Source organism: Nothoprocta perdicaria, unplaced genomic scaffold, assembly GCF_003342845.1.
Source record: "Nothoprocta perdicaria isolate Ctin4 unplaced genomic scaffold, notPer1 scaffold_198, whole genome shotgun sequence".
Taxonomy (NCBI): domain Eukaryota; kingdom Metazoa; phylum Chordata; class Aves; order Tinamiformes; family Tinamidae; genus Nothoprocta; species Nothoprocta perdicaria.
In genome coordinates, this window is record NW_020455182.1 from 1309782 (window position 1) to 1331917 (window position 22136).

Sequence of the window (22136 nt, forward strand, 5' to 3'; positions counted from 1 at the left end):
GTGAATGAAGACATTTTCTCCTAAAATCTCAAAATGATGTAACTTAGTGATTGTTTAAAGTTACTCAGTGGAAATGGTTGCAGTTTTATTCTGAAACTGATTARTCTATGACAGTAGAGCACTATCGTAATTACATTGATTTTAATATCTATTTAAACCTGCATATGTGGACTGGAAATGCTGTGTAAGAAATTTAATGTAAAATTTTTAAAGTATATGATACAAAGTCCTGTAAAGACAGCTTTCCTGTGTATAGGAATATTCTTATCTGAGGTTTTTGAGTAAAAGAAAAAAAGTGGTAAGTAAAGAACAGCAAAGAAAGATAAACCTAATGAAATGACATGGAAATGAGTAGTGATCTTATCAGAGTCTTCACTAGTGAATAATTAAATATTATTTATGATATGTTGAATATTTTTATAATAGGATAAACARTATTATTTACATTGGCAATAGTGGAGTGTTTTGTTGCAAACAGTAGCTGGAAAAGAGAAAAACAAAGCTCCCAGTAAAATCCCCACATATGGTTCCATATAGAAAGCCAATACTACTGTTTACACCAGTCATTGCTCRCCAAATGCAAGGTAGTTCACAAGAGTAAAAGTTACTTAATTTCAAGTGGAAGGCAGGACCTCGCACTTCAGGACAGCTACAAGAAGGCCCTTGGGCTGACAGAGCTCAGGCAGCTGGAGACGAGATGTGAATGAGCTCCTGTGGAGGTCAGTCGCCAAAATCCCATGGAGCAGGATCATAACCAGGCACTTGAAATGTGATATGGGAGCAGAAGGAGCTAAGACTATTTCAGGCTGTGTGCACAGAAGCGGCACGTCAYGACAAGGAAGGCAGTGGTGCCTTGTCTGCGTGTCCTCAGTGACACTGAACCTGAAATGCTGTGTGTAGCTTGAGGCTAAACTTTCTTCTGAAAAGAAACACGTGGACATGCAGAGAGAAATGTTAAGAAATCTGATTTTACTATGTACAGTTGACTAATACAACATATTAACAGACTCTTCAGGTGTATATTTAATGTGTACTCCGCTTAGAGTACACAGTGGTAATGAATGTGAAATTACAGCCTTTCACTTTTGTCCATCCTTTTCCTGATTGATACAAAGGAGCTTAAAGAATAGCACTGCTGCAGTTAGCATTTGATAAATTTTCCGGTGGATTTTTTTCCAGTTCTTCAGGGAAATGTTCACATTTCTTGAGAAGAGCAGTAAAATGTACTCTGGCCCTGGATTTGGGAGTCTCCCTCATGCCCCAGTGCAGACCAAGTAAAGTGAAGTAAGCCCTTTTTTCCTATAAAGGCTTCCAACATTTTGCGAAATCTGAAAACTTTTCTGAGTTGCGTTATATTAAGCAACCTGCAGACTTGAAGCATTYGAGTAGATTATGGTACATGCATGTTATTTAGCTGGGAACACTCACATTAAGTACAAGGTGTGTATATTATTTAGCCTGGAAAAATGAAGCCTATCCTAAATACAACAACTAAGACTATATAATCTTGTTAAGGTAGAGGCAGACCAGTAGAAAGCTAAGGTAAGGAAAGCAAGCAGTACAATAATTATGATCACTGGTCATAATATAGATTTCTTTGTCCACAAGCTTATATCCCACTGAAGTTTTGAGAAGAGCTGTGTCACACTCAGTTTTGTCACTCGGATGGGATAAATCTGCTTATTTTTTCTAAGGGTAATGAACCCAAAATTAAAGGGCCTGCACATCTTAATTTACTGTGCAAGTACAGTAATGAATACTTCAGTCACCTACTAAAGCAGTCACAGAAATTCAGCGAAGACTGAACTTGAAGTTACAGTAAATTACCTGTTCTWAATGTTGACTGCCCACAGTTTTTGCAATTCACGAGTCTATTCTTTCCTCCCTTCAGATCTTTCAATGTATGTACATCTGCTTGGTAAAGATGCCTTCAGAAACTTTCGAGGAGGAAAATCGCATTTTTAGGGATTCTCTGAACCTGTCATTATTTTTTGTTATATGTGCAAAATTGTTGAAAATACAAAATAAATAGTATTTATGTATTGCATTACTGTTTTTATATTATAGAATAACAGGAAGATGCAACCCTAGATTTGCAGGAACTGATAGGAAGGGAGAAAAGAGGCRAGCTAGGTTTCATGCAGATGTGAATCATATGAACATTTAGGGGATTATGTCCTACTGTTAGGAGAAATTTTTGCAGTTTTTTCTGCAAAAATGTTTTTGCTTTTGCATTTTGTGCAAGTCCATTTCCATTTTTGTTTCCATTCCTGTTTCTAGAAGTCTATGTGCTTGAGTGACATTTTTAATGTTTTCAAGAAGTTCCTAAGAGTTAATGTCATATGCTTTTTAACAAATGTCTTTTGAATTTTGGAAGCAGCCTCTCTGAGTGATTGAAAAGAGACCAGCAACAAAGTAGCCTGTTCCCAGGCCACACCAAGAGCTCCCTTTCCCAGTGTAAACATCAGAGCAGAATAAATAGAGAGACTTAAGAACTGGCTTTGGGTTTGGTCAAGCGTGCATGCATGTGTGTGTGTGTGGCCAGTAAATAAGTAACTAAGCACTATAGCTCTTTGACTACTGCCTGACAGAAAGTGTTTGATGTAGGTTTGCAGACAGACCCATCATTTACGCTGATGTCAAAAAAGGAAAATAACGTACTAGCTTATATTTTAAAAATGCTGGTCGCACTAGCAAAAGTACTTGGAAGTTATTTATGATACAGCCAAAAACTATTTCCTGGGCAGAGATAAAGAAGGTATCTGAGAGGGCAGCCTTGACACACAAGAATTCTTATATTTGGARGGTTGTAGTGATCAATCTTTACCAGTGTTTAGCTGTTGTAGGAGCTTATCTTTATTTCATGAGAGGTGAAAGTCACATTTAAGGCCGCCTTAAAACCTGCTTGTATTTAGTGAGGCTATATTTTAAAGTTAGCCCTAAGTAAAAGACTTGTATATACTGACTTTTACACTTCTGAATGTTGTGGCTTTATCAGACTGTAGCAATAGCATAAGATCACATTATGTGCTATCTTTGTATTATATTTTTAGGTCACTTCAGTAGTACATGGTTTGGAGGACAGCAGACTGCCAGGTCAAATGACCACAGTCCCATAAAAGAAATACCTGTAGGTATTATCCTACATGACGTTCATGGATCCAGTGAGAGAATGACTGCTGACACAGTTCCCTGTTGTTTCCAACGCAACAGGAGAAGAAAGTCTAACAAAAGAACTGCTTAAAGAAACAGCAACATTAGCAACAGGTGTAGATCCCTCAGATTCTATAACCTGAAGGCATTTGCAGTAGAAGGAAAGTGTTTTTAAGTGAGGAGAAAAGGAGCTGCAATTGAATGGAAATCAAGAAAGGTTACAAAGTATGCCAATTAGTAGACATTATTTCAGGGTATTTTTTACATTATTCAAAATGTAGTCTTCTCCCTTATCTTTGCCCTGTAATTTTCTTTGTACTGCAATGCTCGTGCTAGTAAGTCTACAAGGCAAAMAAAGGAGAGGGGAGTGGATTGTAAGGCAGCCAAGTAGAATTTTAAACTGTGTTTTTTTGATTGGACATTCACATAGGAAGCTTACTTCAAATGCTTACTGGCATTTAAAATGCTGATCATAACTCATGAATATGCAGTTACCATCAGAGACTGAAATTAAAACAGGCATACAAAGCTGGGTTTCCTGTGAACCTCAACAAGTTACCTCAACCATCCTTTGATTTCAGTTCTCCTCTCTTTTGTGTTATGCTTTATTTTTAAACTTCATCAAATGTATGATTTAATTCTGTAGAGCATTCTGAAGTACCATGAAGGGGAGCCATGACTCCAGCTGGCATAACCAACGTTTGATGCTGCTGAAACAGGGCAACATGGCCTACATACATCATTTGGAATTAAAGAATTATTAAATAACATATATAGGCATCATTGGGAGTAGAATATCTTTTTCTGGGGGAATCCCAATGCCAACTTGGTTAACAAGCCATTCCTTGCTGTTTGGCTTCAGAAATCTTAGCTGCCTGCTGCACCCTAATCCAACCATGAACCAGCTGCTCATGAGTACGTCCATCAGAAGGGTACTGTAGACACCTGGGGTCATCACATCTTAAACTGCAATATCTAAACCAGACAGAACCTGTCTCTGAGAGCTCTCACCTCTTTAATCATGTTGGATTATATTCATAATTTTTTATATGGCTGCGTCCTACGCCATTAATCTGCTGCTCCATTCAGTCCCTGTTGTGTCTGCCAAGGTGGCTGACAGGGCTGCCAAAAGTCACTGAAATGGTAACCATAGCTGTGGTGCCCAGAATTCATCAGCGCATTTCACACATGGCACTGCACAGCCATCCATTAATTTGGGCTGAATTCAAGCCAGCAGTCTAGCAGTTAAAAGCTTTTTGTCCTCTTACCAATGTAACCTTTGAAAAAGCAATAAAGCAAAGAAGGTACTAATGATGTTAATTATAGCTCTTCCCCTCTCTGAGTACTCACATCCATGATGAAGCAATAACGAAAAATTGCCTTCTAAAGTTTACTCAATATAGTTATTTACACTTTCATAGTGACTCATTTAAGTACTTCTTCTAACAGACTGATGAACAATTWTTTTTTTTTCTTTTTTYTTTCACCTACAGTTACCAGCCTGAATACTGAGGAGTAATTATTTACTAGATACCCTATCCTGAAAAGCCCTAACGTAAGAAACTCATTTTCAAGTCAGTAAGCATGAGTATTTTGGATGCTTGCAAGAAAACAGATCCTGTATTAATTAATCTTCAAATGCATCCCAGACTTTCCACATTTTAAAAATGTTCATCAGAGTAGCAAATTATTGTGAGAGCAAATTATTATAGCCACCTGATATACTGAGGAAACGCATTGATCACATTACAAGATAACAAAACCTGTGTTTTTTACTAGCTTATTTCTCAAACAGTATTTAGCAGTCTGTAGTACCAACACTACGTTATTTTCCTCTTTTTGGTACAGCCAAAAAGTCAGTGATCAACAAGATCTTGATCAAGTTGTGTGCTAGGATATGACATGCGGTAAGAAACACGAGCTGCCCTATTCATTATTTACTATTTCCACCTCTCAAACCCACATGAAACCAATGGTTGAATTCTACTTCAGCAAACAGCCTTCAGTTACTCCAGGAGGGTGACATTTATGGAGGCACATGACAGACTTAAGGCCAAGCCATGTTGAGTTTTGGTTACTCAGAAAACTTGCATTCCATTCCTAGCTTTTTTCTTGTGCAACTTTAGGCTATCACTTTCCTAAGGATTTAGCAAAGCCTCAAGCCTAATAGTACTTTATTGACAACTGACCATTAAGCGCAGGGGGATTACTCTGAAGAAGCATGTGCTTTAAGCTAAGATTTCCCTTTGGTTTAGTTCCTCCAGCTGTAAAATGGGCTATTGGTGTAACTTTTTTATTGTCTTTTGTCTTGCACTTCTAGATAATAAATTTTTCAAATCAGGAATCCTTTCTCTTTTATAGACTTAGTATTCATCCATTCATTAACATAAATACCATTAAGAGTATGAACTGATATTTGCCTGTAGACTGCACTGTCCTGATTGAGCAACTAGTCCTAATCTCGTCATCATTACTTCCGAGTAATCAGGTAAATATTGCAGATTTTACAATGAAGACTGAGTTTTTTCTGCCAACGATGTGGAAACAAAGTTGGGGAGTGAGGTATCAGCTTTCAGGACACAAGTTATCTACTGGTGTGACACAAATTTTCTTGTTACCATGACATTTAATCATAATGATATTCATTGCCTAGGAATTAAATGTTAGGTCAAGACACATCTACTGTTATTAGTTAACTATTTATATAGCACTAAAGTTAGCTTAGTTACGTCACATAATGTGCACTCTACTTTAAAAGATAGAAATAGGTGCATACTTACCTAATAATTACTTCTAATATAACTTGAATTGGAAACACATGCTTTCAGCTCTGACTATGCTTATATAGTGTTTATTGTATTCTGAATCCTGCAGAATAGTATTGCCTTTTTTTTTTTTTCTTCAAAACTCTGCTAAGATTCCCACTAGGCAATGCCAGTTTTTGCTGAAAATTCAGAGTGATATTGGTTTGGAGGAGAAAGGAGTGGAAAAAATATTGTAAAGAAATGTTAAAATGAATTATTGATTTTTTTTCTAAAAGATAAGCCTTTTCTAACATAATAAAAAATTACATAAAGGATTTTTTAGTGTAATATAAAATTGCACTGAGGAAGAGAAAGTCTAATTCCATGTATTAAGTAGGTGTGTTTTGTTTGCCATATTTTTCACTTGTCTTTGAAAAACAAACAGAAGAAGAGCACAGCTGGTCTCTAGGTTAAAGAACACATCCACCTCTGTGTTTTAAATATAATTATGCAAGTTACTGTGATCTAATTAAACAAGGTCTCTTAGGTAATGCTAATTAATTCCAAAATCAGTATTTTTGCACATAACCACATCACCTTACATCCAAATTATTTTTTAGTGATTTAGAAATTTTAACTAGGCCTTTGTTCATGGAAGTAGGAAAASGGAAAAACCTTTGACCTCTTGTGCATGAGCCAACTATTTAACAACTAAGAGTGCCCTTCCACCAAGAGAACTGGCTATGCTATAGCTTGTGCTTACCTATAGGGAGGGTCTTATAGGAACCTYCTTCAGTCAGCTGGAGCCCAGGGCTGCAGGATGACACCTTTTCTGTTATAGTAAGGTGAGAGCCTCTCATTTATATCACACTATGCTCAGACTTACTTCAGAAAAAGTCTATTGTCAGAAAAAAACTTTTGTTTCTYCCAGCTTGAGACCTCATGATATAGGAAAGTTTCTCCCAATAGTCCTGTTGAGGATGAATGCACTTGGCACTGTAAATATTTTTCTATGGAAATATTGTCGTAATATGAACATGATTCCCAGGTTAAATAACTTTAGGTCTGAGGAAACTCCTGAACCTCAGTATCTACTACAGGTACTTCTTGCCTTTTTGCAAGTAAGAAATTATAATTTGTCCAAAGTTGTTTAGGAGTGCAAGGAAAATCGCAAGAGACTAGTCTACAGTGGATTTATTCTTTGAGAACARCTGAAAATAGTTCTGTAGTACTGAAAATATACTATATTCTAGCACATTTTAGTTTATATGATATTTTCGGTTCACTATTCTGGTATATTTTAGTTCTATAAATTACTACAGAACTTCTGTATTACTGAATAGAAACAGAAAATTACAGAAATGGATTATTTGAGTGTTCTTGAAAATGCATTGTCATACAGCATACCAGGAAATTACCAGGATTTTTCATTTGGTTTGTGTGATATTTTACAAGCCTCTTTTGCCAGTTAAAAATAGTATTACCTCAATAACTTTGAGAATGTAGAAATCAGTTTATTGAAATGAGGCAGAACTCATTAAATTGGGGAAATGAGATTTATGGTGAGTTACTGAATTTTGCATTAACTATGAATTACAGAATTGTTCTTAAAAGGATCATCAGTCCTACTGCAAGGCTCCTCCAGAATTCGTGCTCCTTCCATCCCACCCTTTTTCTATATTCTCAATACTCTTGAATTTTGAATAGGCAGGAGTACCAACCACTACAAGTGTATATAAATATGTATATGCACACTTTTTCCATCGCTGTGCTAGGTGCTTTCTGCCATTCTTCCTGAGCTTCAGACTTTCAGTCCCAGGTTGATAAGGCAGAAGGGACACAGGTTGCCTTTACACTTGCAAGATGACATTTTGGGACACTGCTTCAGTCACAATCCTGAAATGGCCCCTTGCTGACAATATATATACCTCAGTAGGCCATGGGGAAAAGCATGCAGCTGTCGCCTCTCAAAAAATGCCATGGCCGAACCAAGGCACTCTTCTCATTTACAGGGCTGGACATGCTGTCAGCTCACTTACTGGAGACCTTCCAGGAGGAAGGACATGTTGCACAAGAACTCCACATGAAATTTTAGCTTTGAAAGAACTATGAGTGTACTCAGACATACCAGTTCATTATAGTATCCACCTCCACACTCATACATCTGCAAACACATACACAGACCTTTGACTTTCATAARCTATTCCTCTCAACTGCTGATTAACTCACACTTTAATGGTGCCATCCAACTACTGACATTGCAGTGTTTGTGTATGGATCCAGCTGTCCCATATATAGCTTTCAGTCAACAGGGGTAATTGTTTTGGGGTAATCAGTAGCTAGGCCAATGATTAACATAAAAGAACACACAAGTTTGTCTACAAAGAAAACTTATCTTTACTTGGTTGTAAAATATTTTTTGATCCTGCTTTCCAGACGAGGCTCTCCTTAGGCACTTTCAGAAATAACATGTATAGGAGTGTATCATCTGCTGATTTATTGGCCTAAGAGCTAGTGATCAGAGCTCCATATTTATTACTGAGATAATCTGACTCTACTTTCTTCCCGTCCTCAAACTCGTTTCCCTCATTAAGAAAGGAAGCTGGGCTATTTACTAGGATCAAATGTTAATGACTTCTTCTGAAGCTCTGCTTCTGCTGATGCTCTGCTTCCTTTAGCTTCATGTATTAGGGTACACTTACGCTGAAGAAAAAGAAAGTCTGTTGCCAAGTCTCCCTTGCTTAGACAATGCCTCTAATGAAAGGGGCGTGATAAATCCTGACAAGTATTCTTAGTCCTCAGAAAGGTGTGGGAACGGTGTTCTTTCTGCCTGGAATCAGTGATTCAGACAGGTGRATAAGCTGATTGTACTGAATACAGTGAACAGACATTAAAAAAGGCCTTGGACAGTCTCCAAAGCTAACTTCAGCACAGAGTCAAGAATTCAAGTGTTGGAAAGACCTGCCTGGCAAGATTGGAAGCAAKGGATATATATCTCTAGAAGGTGCATGTTGTGTATTTTTCTTTGTGGAGTTTCTGTGCTACATGAAGACAAACACTGGATGTCTGGGCAGATACTCTTAAGACTTGATTTGGAGGCAGATGGTTATGACCTTCCATGACAACTCAGTATCACTTAGGATTGATTATTGCCAAATAACCAGTACAATATGGCACTTCTAACCTGCTAACAATTAATTTCTAGGGAGAGCTACAGTTAAAGCTATGTTATTTTATATTATTTATTTTATTTTTGTTTCTTACTTTATCAGTCTCCTATGGAGATACTGGCAGCTGTAACTTGTCTCACTACATTTTTTTCAGAAATTGCAGAGGAGTTTGGAGATCTCAGAGGGAGGCAGAGTCCCCTCTGTCCCCTTTGGGAGGCTAGTAGATGATCAGAGGAAACCACAGAGAAAGCTGATATCTCCAAGGCCCAGGTGTATCCCTTAGCAGGGTGCTGTCACTCTGGCAGGGGCTCTCAGATATTAGTAAAAGTCAGGTCTTCACCTTTGTTGAGCAGTGGAGAGCTGTCACAGGATGTGACTTTTCTAGATAGTGCAGGAGCAGGACAAGTACAAAAAGAATGGAAGGAACACCTTGCTGTAGAGGGGCTGTGTAGTTTGAATGCCATTGGAACAGCCTAGGAACATTATAAGGCTGAAAAGGGGGAATACAACAATTCCACCCTGGAGGTATGGAGTACTCTGAAAGATGAATGTAGATGAGTCCATAATAAATAATTATTTCAATTTGAGAATTTCATAGCTTGGTCTTAAATGTTAGGTTGAGCTCTTTTGGCTATCTTTTTCTTCATTCTATGTGGAAAAAAAAAAAGAAAGAAAATAATAGAACCCAAAGATTCTGCACATTAAAAATATTTCAGCTTCTAAAAACACCTCAGGATTATCCTGTGCATGTAAAAGGAGAGGGAAGAAAATTTCCTACATAATGGAGATTTTTAAAAAATATTACTGTAACTTTATATGATGCAACTTCCAATTTGTGTTGTTTTGCTTCTTTCTTTTACTGGGGAGGTTTTAAAATACCGTGGGAACCAATACGGTAGTCCACTCCCTCTCTGCAGGCCTAGCTCCTCAAACATCACATGAGGAACAAATCCGGACTTGTCCGAAGTCCAGTCTTCTCTCTCAACAACTCCCTATTTCCATTCCTGGCTTTCAAAGATACCARAAACCTTATGATTTTCCTGCCCAGAGCAAATTTCATGCCAAGTAATTCTCATTCTCAGCAATACTCACTTATCGGATGACTCAATAGCTTCCAAAAACTTCATGCTGCTTCTTCTTCCTTCCTCTCATCTCAGCACTGTGTAGTGATGCATATATTTCTGAAATCTGTAAAAACACTGTATCTGCCTAACACAGCCAGAGACTTCTGAACTCAGAAGCAGAAAAAGGAGTGCAATCTTTCTTCTTTGGGCACAGAATTTCACCATGACATAAAACACAAATAAGCCTCAATTACAGAAGATGAAAAATCAAAGGAAAGTAACAGTATTACCAAAGTTAGACATGTAGAACTATTGTTGTGTATTTGGCAGAATCAAATGTTGAAAAAGAAATAAAGAAAGATTGCTGCATTTTTGTTGTTTACACCTTCTGACTTCTCACAGAAGCTCATCCTGGAATTTGGGATGTTGATTCTAGGAAGAAATGTAGAAAATGCTGCCCACAATACAGGCAGATTTACAGTAATTTTGTCCTTTCAATAGAGAGTTCTCTCACATCTTACCACTGAACTGTTAAATCAATCAAAAACATGGAGCAAAGTATCTCGGTCAGCTCGTCTCGCTGTGAATAGCAGCATTAAAAAACACTCTGGTACACAAGTCCTTGGTAGTCATAGGTGTCTAGCCAGGATTTGGAGAAAGATAGTCTTAATAGTTGCTCTCTAAGTATTTCCCTAGTGAGTATGAGACAATACRTCTGTCTTTCCAAATTCCAAGTAGGTTTGTTTTATAGATAAGAGTGGTTAATCTGGATCTTTGTATGCTAAATTGTTGAATTAGGAAGACAAAGTCCATTTATTATTTATCAGATATTATGGTCATGACAGTGGAAGTTTAAAAAAATTGCAGTAATTAAGCACAGCACACCTCTCAGAATAAAAAAAAAAGGCAGATACATAAGCTAAGTCAATCTTCTTCCTCCTAAATCATTTCCTCCTACTTCATTCAGAGACAATTTATATACTATGACCCTTTGCAAATCTGAGAAAGACAAAATGACTAATAACACTCCCATCAATTCAAAAAGTACAGCTACTTCAACTACTGAGTGAATTTGAATGAATTACAATAGAAATCAGTGGATTTTTATTACCCTCCCTCCATATTTAGCAGGGTGGTCCAGTCCGACATCCTAATGCAATAATTTTACTGTCAAATCTTACTTTTCTTATTTTTATTTTAATTATATTATTTTTATTACATTGTTTTTCAGGCCCTGATTATATCAAACAAAAATTTCAAGAGGGAGTGGAGATGAAAGAAAAATCTGAAGAAAAAGTTCAGGAAAAGCCACCTACCCCAAAAGAGTCACCTCACTTTTATCGAAAAGGTACTACACCCCCCCGGACCCCAGAAGCAAGCCCAAGGCATAGTCCTGTTTCTTCTGAGCCTTCTCCTTCCAAACAGCTGAAAAGGCAAAGCTCCACTTCTGGGACAAGACTCGGTCAAGAAAAAAAGCTTTTAGCCACTGAGAATATAACACCTACAGTTAACAAGTCTTTATATTCAAAAGCACCAGTGAAGGAGGAAATAGCTGTGAAACATCAGCCAAAGTTTTCAGCCCATCACAATCCCATCAGCACTGAGAATGGGGAGCTGCATGATCACTACCATGGTTATTACGTAAAAGTGAATCCACCAGTGCTTCCACAGGAGCTCAGGGAAGAAGACGAGTATGACAATCCATCACCGCCAGCACTCGCACAGTTACCACCCGCACAGAAGCCAAGTCCTGCCAGGTCTGGGGGTAAGCCAGATGCCAAAGAAAACAAACCTGACACAAAAATTAAGAAACCAGAATATACTGCACCAAAGAATCCAGCTAAAAATGAGTCTCATTCACCAGTGGAAAACAAAGTGGAAAACAGCTCGGTAAGTACTACAAGAAAGCCTGTCGCTTTTCACTGCCTTTTTCCATCCTGTTGTCAAGCCTCAAAACCCCTAGACAAGGAAAGCTCAGACATAGTTCAAAATTTCTTACTAGATAGGAATGTGAGATAGAACCCTTTGCACTGGAATGGAGTGAGGAACAAACATTCTGGTATTATCTTTTTCTTGAAATGGGAAAGGGCCAGTGCRTGGCCAGATATTCTCAGACTTAATGAAATCGTTAATATATCCATGAGCACAAGAATATTATATACACATACCTTAAGTGTATCAGTGTGTGTGTATATATACATTTTTTTTTCTTTCTAAATGATATTTATTGTATTTTATTGGGTAAGTCTGCAGTACTAGCAGTTTTACAGTTAGACTTCTGTAATGATACAGAAATGTTGTAATGATATAGAAATAACTACTTTTTTGGAGCTTCTTCCAAAAATCCAGTTAAAGATAAAAGTTTTAAAATTCCCCATTACTGTTTCAAGAGCCAAGGGGATTCACTGTTAGCTGCCATGAGGAGCTTTGTAACTTGCATATTACTTATGCAGTGCAACTTAAATGTATGTAGCATCAACACAGGGGCTATTATTCATGTACCTAATGAAGGATAATTTTGAAAAGCATGAAAACTGCTTGTAACAGTGAATTATTCATCATTCAGTTAAAGTGATACAGTATGATCTAGTCCAGTCAGCATGTGTGGCATTTTTACAACTTCAGACCAGTGAACATTGCAGGCCAAACACCCTGTCTTGACGTATGAATTACATAGTAGATATGCCCTGGGGGAAGAGTTGTGAGACAACATCAGTACAGACCTTCTACAAGTTTTTACTAAAGATCAGACTTAAATAGAATGTGTTATTCTCTAATTATCTTCTGATTTACCAAGTAAAAACCATTCATATTTCTGTTTGTTTAAATGTACATTAAAATTAATAAAAAGCCTTTTCCAAGGTCAGTAGAAGGTGAAGCCAAATTAAGGAAAAGGAATGATTAAGTTTGTAAAGAGCCTTTTGTCTGTGACAGGAGCAACTGCATGAGCATGTTGTAGAATTCTGTAAAACTGAACAGTTCAGAGAGCATGACCAGGGCATGAATATTCTCTCTTTCTCCCGACACTAGGAGAACATGAAATTCTAGGGAGTAAATCCAAGAACTAGGGAACATCAAATGAAGCATCAGTCTCAAACAAACAAACAAAAAAGCCAAAACACTGTGGAGATCCTATCCACAAATGTTGTCAAAGCTAGAAGTGTGTATGGGCTCTATAGGTAAAAAGATGTATTTAAAGAAAAAAAGTCCTTTGAGAACTATGAATACAAAGGTACCACCACCTCTACCACTCAAGACATTCTTGAGAAATAATTTTTGGAGGCTGGAGAGTATTCAGGAAGGAGTGTCACTATATACACCTGCCCTGATCTCATTCTGTTCCATGAATGTCTACATGTGACATCTTTTGAAGGCAGGATTTTCACCTTTGATGTGACCCTGTCCAAAAATTCTACTGTTTTCATTTTCTTATTTCTTTGTGTTAATCATAGGCTTTGAAATCAAAATACATACTGCTTAAAAATACTTGCTTCTAAAAGGCTTAGGTCGCTAAAATAACAGGGAAAAAAAATGATTTCCTTTTCCTAACAGGAAATGGAGAAGGAAATTTAAAACTATTCATCCAGATCACTGTGAATCTGATTCTTACTATTACTTAGAAATACCAAAATTATCAGAATTGACAATCATCAATTGTGTGATGTCAAAATTACTTCCAAGCCAAGAGAAACTCAGCAAAATGCTAGCTGTAGATCCTAGAGATAACCTCTAGGTCCAGATAATTTGATGGTGGTTTTTTGTTGTTGTTTTTTAACAATTTTTTGGTATTCCAGTAGAAAAATAATAATGTGTTATTATTTAAATGGAATAGAAACTTAATCCTATTAGTAAGATCCAACTAGTACTGATCAGCTAGCACTGACCTCAGGTAAAACAGCTAAAAAAATGATGTCAGAATTCATTCATAAAGAATTTAAAAATAAAGAGTATAAAAGTTCCATTAAGAAATCTTAAAAGTGTTACCCAGGAATTTTGCAGAAGAGACCCGGGTATGGATTAATAATGAAGGCAACAGATCACCAATCACAGACTGATCCAAGTTACCTGTTAAGAAGAATGGAAGTATAATTGACTGTGCGTGTTTCAGTACAGTTAAATAAATGTAGGGTCATATACTGAAACACAGTTAGTGGGGAAACTGGAAAAGGGTGCTGGATTAAGAGACAAGAGAGGCAACTGAATGTGAGCCCACAATCTGCTGATGCTACCAGAAGAGTTAGTACAGTCCTTAGATTTACCAAGAGGAGAGATTAAGCAAGTGTAGATTGTATTTTATCTGTTTTTGGCACCAGTGCTACTACTTCTGGAATAAAAAAATAACGTTGATAAATCAAATAGGAGATTTAAAGGGACAAAAAGCTTGAGAGAAAGTCCCACAATCTCAGGAAGGATTAGAGCATATCTTCAGATTCAGCAGTGGTTCAGTGCACAAAATGTGCTTGACACTTTAAATCACATACTTTAAGAGCACTTGGCAAGTTTCCCAAGCTACTATATAAGAGGAACTAGCAACAGAAAGTTAAAGCTGGACAATTTTAGATTGTAAGTCTTGTCTGAGGCTGTTATAATGAAATCAATTAATGTAACATCTATTCTTTTTATGGGAGCTGTCCCTGAGTAGTTTGATAATGAACGTTTTCCAAAATGGTAGCCTGTATTTCAGCAGCAATATCCTCAGAGAAGTTCTGTGTGCAGATCAAACTAACTGTTGACAGCAGCTTTCTAATCTGAAAATCTGTATTACAGCTGATATCAACCCTTTAAGCTTTCAGTCCTCACAGATAAAAATTAATTCTACACTGAGTTCAACACAAAGCTGCAAGGCTTATAAATGCCAAGTGAGCATGCCTAGAATTTTAGTTTGAACTAGATTTTTTTTTTGTTCAACTCTGGTAGAAATAAATGATGATAAAATTTCCTTATTTTTCTTCTCTATTATTCAAAGCAAATAGTGGTTGGGAGTGGGGGAACCTTTATCATAACATACCAGGTGGGGCATCTACACAGCAGAAAATTGGGCTTCCAGAACAATCAGGATAAGAACTGTGAGCTTGTAGCCTGCTATTAGGAAAGGTGGAAGGTAATAAGGGACTGTACATCAGCTATGGCTTTTTTATTGATATTACAGGTCACCTGTAAACTGTCCCTCTGCTTCCTTAGGAGTACACTAATTGCATTCTCTTTTTATCAGCCTGTCACAAAGGAAGGAATTAGAGCTTAGAAAGTTATTCTTACCATGAAAGCATTTAAGAGATATATAGATGTATGTACTTTTTTTCATATATATTTTCCCTAGATGTCTGTACATTTGTCTAATACAATGCATTTCCTACATGTTTTCGTATTTAAAATCCTAGAATAATGAAGGCACTCCTGGCCTAGTGCACAGAGGGGAAGACTTGGTACAGAATGTCTGTCAATGCTGCCTGGAGTGTTATTCTTTTTGATTTTCAGTATCACCTCCCAAATTCAGAAAAACGGGGTCATGTTCCTGGACTGAGGTCAGTAGTAAGCCGCAGTTACCCAGTGACTGACTGCACAATTATTGAAGAGAAATCCGTTTCGTCTATTTTTCTGTATCCCAAACAGTACTGAGTGTTATGAGACCTCAGAATTCTAGGGCTATATTAGGGAGCTATATTGTGTTAGTCACTAATATTATTGTTTTATATTCATTCGGAGAAATAATTTTGCCATAGTTCTGAAAACAAATCTGTCTGATGTGTCATAGAGATTTAAAAATATATTTGTTAGGAAGAAGCATGAAAAGAGAGAGGACATGTTTTTGGAATGCAAAAAAAAAAAGAGATGTATGACATTTATTGAAGATTTCATTAGATTATCTGAAAGTGCTATATAAAATTGTGCTGTGCTTTCTTCTGCTTTCCAATGAGAATACATGAGGAAAACAAATACAGTACATATTAACTTTTTTTTTCTTCCATCTATCTAAATAAAACCTGTCTCTCATATCTGGATGAAATATACCCATTTGATTCAATTTGGAAGGGAACTTTGCACAACTTAAAACTCTGGAGAAGTGTTCAATAGCTATTATAGTAATAAAATGGAGGTTCCATATTTTCTGTAAATATTACACAACCATAAGAATGTAATTGAAAAATACCCACACAATAAATTAGTAATAAGTATTCATTAAGTATCTCTATTTCWGTCATTATAACTGAAAAGCAAGTACTTAAGCCTACACTGCACATAAAATATAAAAATGTATTTCTGTATGTGCTTATTTGCACATACATAGATAACTGTTCAAAAATCAAAAGTCTGGAATCATTTCAGGGTTCATAAGAAAGACCCTAGAGCCCTATCATTGTTTCATGAAGGTGAAAACACACATAAAGGCAATATGACAAAATCAGTGTTTSTCAGCTGCTTCTAAATAGGTGTTTGCATGTAGGCAGCTACCCTTGTAAAATGTGAGATAAATCATCCTTTTTTTCACTCAGCATTAGACAGCTTCAAATTATCCTATATTTACTGCAGTAGAAGGAATGCAGAGAGACACTCTAGCACAAACCAGTATGAACTGTTTCTGTTTGCTAGTTAGCAGCCTCTAGCCCTACTATCAATTTGCACGTTCCTAGCCCCCTGTGAATGGGAGGTAATTTGAGATTATCTTGGATTAGAGCACAAAGCAGGATTGAATCACAGCTGAAAAAATAGTATTGTAGTGTCTGGTCATGAATACACATTTCAATTGACCTATACATGGCTTGCCCTAGGTCAGGTACCGCACAGGCACTGGTGTTACATTATATGGTCAGGGTGTTTTGGCAGGTCAAGCAGTAAGTCACATGGGCTGCTTTAGCCTGTGTTCTGCCTGTTTCTGAAATCACTGCATTGCACTGAATACTATTTAGTGTGATTTTACTGTCATCTCTCTGTTACCTAAAATGCAGTTAGTATAGGATGTAGTTGCCATGATGTTAGGAAAAACAGATCAGTATTAGCCTGGTCCTGCAAAATCTCTGAACAGTAACTTTATGCTAAAGTTAATAAACATTCCTAATGCAAGAGGATTATAAAACTAGTCATCGTATTTCCTGGCACTACATTCTAGGAAATAACTTTATTCCCTTTCCTGAATTAAAACCTAATCATATATATTTTAGCTACAGAAGTGAGTGGCTTACTGGAAGTTAGAAGGGCAGTTTTTAAGGCTGAAGTTTTTCTGCTACAGCTTTTTACTGCACCTGTTCTAGTCACTCTTGGAGTGTTTGGACTAAATTTGTCTTTTGCTATTTTAAGCCCATGCAGGACACTAAAGTTTTATTTATGGTGGTTTGTCTTAAAGTGCTAAATATTTGTTTCATAAATGTCTACAAAATAAGTAATGGATCATAGCAGAACAACCATGTGCTCTACAAATATCTCTTAATCATTTTTTAGTGTACGGGAAAATTCTATTCTGGGCTCTTTGAGCTGTAGTCCTAGTTTGCCATGCAGCCAAAAGCTATGTGGCAGCTATTAGGGTGCTGTTTAGGATGAATTTCAGATAATTAGTAAGTTCCTGGCTCCACTGACCTCTGGAGTAACTCCCATTAGGTCCAAAGTTCCATTCGGTAGGAGTAAATCAAATGGATTTCTGTCGATGTTATTTTCAAATACACAAGGCATTGGACACACAAATCCAGCTGAGTTCAGGTGAATTTACTGGTATTAACAACTGATCTCCTTTACAATTCCTTGCAAATCCTGGCTCAATATAATTGTAAAATCTATAAGTGAGCGTACTAAACCATGAAGGGTCTATTGACCTGATTATCATCATACAGAGATCAGCGATAGTTGCTGGATCCAGAACTCCCGAGTGCAAATTAATGCTTTAATCCCAGTGCTGTCCTCCCTGTTAAAAGATAGATAGCATTAATTTTATGTGCTATTGATATTTATCATGAGAGTTTTGGGCAGAGGGGTTGCAAACCTTCTTAGATAGAAGGACATTAACACAGACATTCCCAGACTGAAAAACTTAAAGAGATTTCCTGTTGTTTCAAGTAAAACATGTTTGTTGCTCAGTTTTCCAGTACGATTTTCATGCATAGATCTCACAGTTTTCAGATACGTTTGATGGGAATCATCAGTTCTGGATTTTTGGTGACTATTTAGTTTTCCTTCACAATAGAAAAGCATAGAAGTATTAAAGATAGCAAAATGCTGTCTGTAACACATAGAACAAATTAACCTAGAGTTACACACTGCTACAACTAGACTGCTTTCCCTTCTTGGTTCAAAATGTAACCATACCAGAGCTCTTTTATATGTCTTTCCCCAAGTGCTTCATTTACTTTAGTCTAGAGAGTGTTTCCTTAGTGTAGTAGATCACATTCAGTAGGAAGGAAGAAACATGGTTTCACCTTGTTTCTGTGGTCTAATGATTAAAACATAGCACTGGTAAATGAGAACTAGTGTTCACAGCCTTCCGASTAAGGTGGCACGAAGCCCTATCCTCAGTTGCCCGGAGAGTGTTTTAGATATGCTGCCACTAAGCAAATGTTGCTGCTGGTACCATGATCACTATGTCGGGGTTTGAGTAGCGTCTGATAATCTCATTATTTGAACTTCAGCATGTTTATACTGATCCTCAGCATATTTACAGATGACTCTGAAGACTGTCAGATCAACTCAGTGACCTAAAATTGAGGCACCTGTTGCACTTAGACTTCACCAAGCTTTAAACAGCTCCTGAGGTGTATTTTGTGACTTGTTCTCAAACAGAGCATATTTTGAGACTTAGGAACGTAGTGATAGTCTCCATCTAGCCCACTGTCTTAGCTGTGTGTTCTGGAAGGAAAAGTTTAATGAGACTCTTTCTGGTTTAGACCATGTAATATAGAAATAATACAAATACTGTTCAGTATCTTTGCTCTTCAACTCCTGTTAAAAATTCATAATGGTAAGTTCTTGTACTTTATCATTCCAGTAATTATATGGCTAATATTACGAATCCTATTAAGCATAATGAATTTTTACAAGGTATGCTTCTTGCAGAAAGTGAAAAAAATTTGTATAATAATTTCTGATAAAATACATTCCTTTTCACAGAAACCAGTCATCTCTAGCTAGCTCAGAGTATAGTTGTCTGCATAGATTTTTGGTGGATTTTTTTGTGATTTAGGGAAGTATTGCCAAAGTATGAAGTTTTTCTTTTCAGTGTACAATAAGTGGGTACTTCAAAATATAACCATATACAAATCTTTGGAAATTTTTCATAATAAATTAGAGATGTTAAAAGAAGAAWGAAGAGAATTTCCGTCAGTTCTGTTCATTATTTCAAGTCATTCGTGAGGAAGCATCCATGTTAAAAACATTTCCAAAAGAAGCTAAAAATATAAAATCTTTGTTCTATGGCTTCACAGAAAGAATAAAAAATACATAGTGATTAAGAGCTATATTTCTAGCTAAGCTTAGCTCAGCTAGGAAGGGAAGGAACACTTTCACTGCTCTCACTGCTCTTTCTCACCAAATAGTTCTGTAAGATAAGGATTCATCACCACCAMGTTCCAAGTTTCAAAGTAAATCAAAACAAGTTTTTAATCCTTAATGGAAACTTTTCTGGGGAAACTAGTATAGAGGTAAATATCAAATATATTAGTTACGTTTGGTTATCAAAAGAGGGTTTTCTAGTGGAAACACTGAAAATTACGTATTCAGTTTTCAATATGGTTGCATATAAGATGCAGTCCAACAAAGTCCTTACTCTATTTTGAAAGATGGTAGCAGTAGAGAAGGAACCTATACAAGAAAGAAAAGCATTTCTGAAAGTAGCTTTTTTTTTTTTTTTTTTTTTTTTTTTTTTTTGTTGTTTGTTTTAATCTTATATTGAATTAGTAAATGAAGAATTTATATCTTAATAGTTTATTTTCTTTTTTTTGTATATCAGTTTATCTCAGTGGGCTTAAGAACAGTTTAAGAACATGCTCGCACCTGTATTTATCCAGTTCATTTTTTGCACAGATGATATTTAGCACACTGCCACCTGAAGAGCAGTGGCTGTGTTCCTTGTTTATCAGGAGCAGAATTTGTAGCATCAATATTTATGTAATCATTCAGATCAAGATCAAAAACTAGTAACAAGGGTACGCTCAGATCCTATTCATTGTGGTGCACTGTGTGGAGAATTGCATTAATTTAATATCTTTGTTTTATTTCATTTTCAGGGCTCTAACTCAGTCATGATTGCCCTGGTAATGCTGTTGAATATTGGTCTAGCCATTCTTTTTGTCCATTTTCTAACTTGATTGGAATTAGGAAAGGTAAGAAAGGTCTCATTTTCCTATAAAATCACTATCTCACCTCAGTTTAAGACTCCTCTCCTCAAATTATAAAGATTTATTTGCATACTTTTAATGTTTCCTACTTTAATTTTAGCTATGCCTGAATGTGATTCAACATAGTTATTTAATTATGTAACTGTTTTGACCCTTCAGTGAAGTCATGACAACTAGTGGTGTTAGCCCACAGTTCTCTGCAGTTGTGTCATCCGCCTTTTAAAATGGCGCCAGTCATACTCAGACACAGGGAAGGAGGCTTGCGATTAGGATGGGACGCGAGAGAGATGAAACTTGGAGAATTCAGCCAGGGGCTGCTCTGCTGCTGGCTCGTGGCCGTGGGGCGCTCTGAGAGCTGAAGCGAGCAGCCCCAGCGGGAAGCGCGCAGAGCGACCTGCTGAAGCAGCCCCGCCGCTCGAGCGCGTTGGCTTCTGCGTCTCTTCCAGCAGAGTGTGACTAAACTGGAAATGTTCGGAGCTGCACTTTTTGTTGATGGAAGCTAACAGCTGCCTTACTATTTTGCCGTCTGATGTTTTTAGTGGGGAGATGGGCAAGCGACTGCCAGAGGAATGTGGTCAGAGGATTCTGTTGCTGTGGAAGTGATTCCAGCGTTCACTCCTCTCTCATTAGAAGAAATAGTTAGCAGCATCAGTCACCAGTCTTATTCCATTACCTGCTGCTTTTAACATCTCCTGCCGTGCTCAGGGAGATTGAATTTCATTTGCCTGTGCATGATTCTGTTCATTCGCTGTTTATGAAAGTTGATGTATAGCCATAACGTAGTATGTAGGCCAACCTGGAGAAAGTCACTGTTCTGCCTCGCAGCAGGAGCAGAAAATGAAAGCATTGCTTTGTATTTTCCATCTGAAGATGCAATTCTGAGATTTGTTTTCCTAAATGGCAAGAGTCTTTTTAATTTAAGGTTTAGTAATATACCATAACTGCAAATTGTAAAGCTGTTGATATCTTCCCGAGAACCTTCTAATGCTTGTACTGTTAACAAGCAATTATTTTCATAATCAAAACACAAAATGCTTAAGGCAGTATCAGCACATTAGAAAGAGGAAGTGGAATGTCAGCGTAATCTGAGAAAGACAAGATATAGGGTTTGCATGTTGAGTTTGGTTGCTTTTTTGGTTTTTTTTTTGTTGTTGTTGTTTTTTTTTTTTGGTTGTTTTGTTTTTTTGTTTTCCAAAATTCTGGTGCTGTGATAATTGGTGATTTGAATTATTATGTTTCAGCACTGAGATTTTGCCAGTCATTAAAATGAAGTCTTTTCTGAGTGCAAATCAGTGCCAATGACAGCTAAGACTAGCAAATGCTGATAATAAATCGTCATAACTTCAAAATACTGGCTTTGTGTTGAATACATTCAGGTAGAGCATTTAGAACTGTTAAGTGATTGTTTATCAATTGGATGCCTTCATTGTCTTTAATGTCCACTTATAATTTTACCTCAGCATTTAAAGGAAAAGCCTCAATTGTTTTCATTTGGAAAGTTTGTCTTAAGTAGTTTCACAGCCCTTTGTTAAGATGATGTGATCATGTTTCTTTTAATTGTCATTATACTGTAATTATTGTACCCTATATTAATCAAAAGCATGCTTATTTACTTAAAATATATGTGGTGTGGTCATTTGGAAAGTAAATATTTTAATTTAAAGCTATGAAAAGCAAAGGGCTTGTATT

The 22136-nt window shown here is 36.8% G+C and overlaps 1 protein-coding gene across 1 annotated transcript in view; it reads left to right on the forward strand.

Annotated features, from left to right (window-relative positions):
• JPH1 (junctophilin 1) overlaps positions 1-21390 on the forward strand; it is an 81668-nt gene extending 60278 nt beyond the window's left edge. The window contains exons 4-6 of the mRNA XM_026037403.1: positions 11363-12021; positions 20337-20432; positions 20607-21390. Coding sequence (XP_025893188.1) covers positions 11363-12021; positions 20337-20417 — 740 coding nt within the window. The 3' untranslated portion in view covers positions 20418-20432; positions 20607-21390. The remainder of the gene's footprint in view (positions 1-11362; positions 12022-20336; positions 20433-20606) is intronic.
• The last annotated feature ends 746 nt before the right edge of the window (positions 21391-22136 follow it).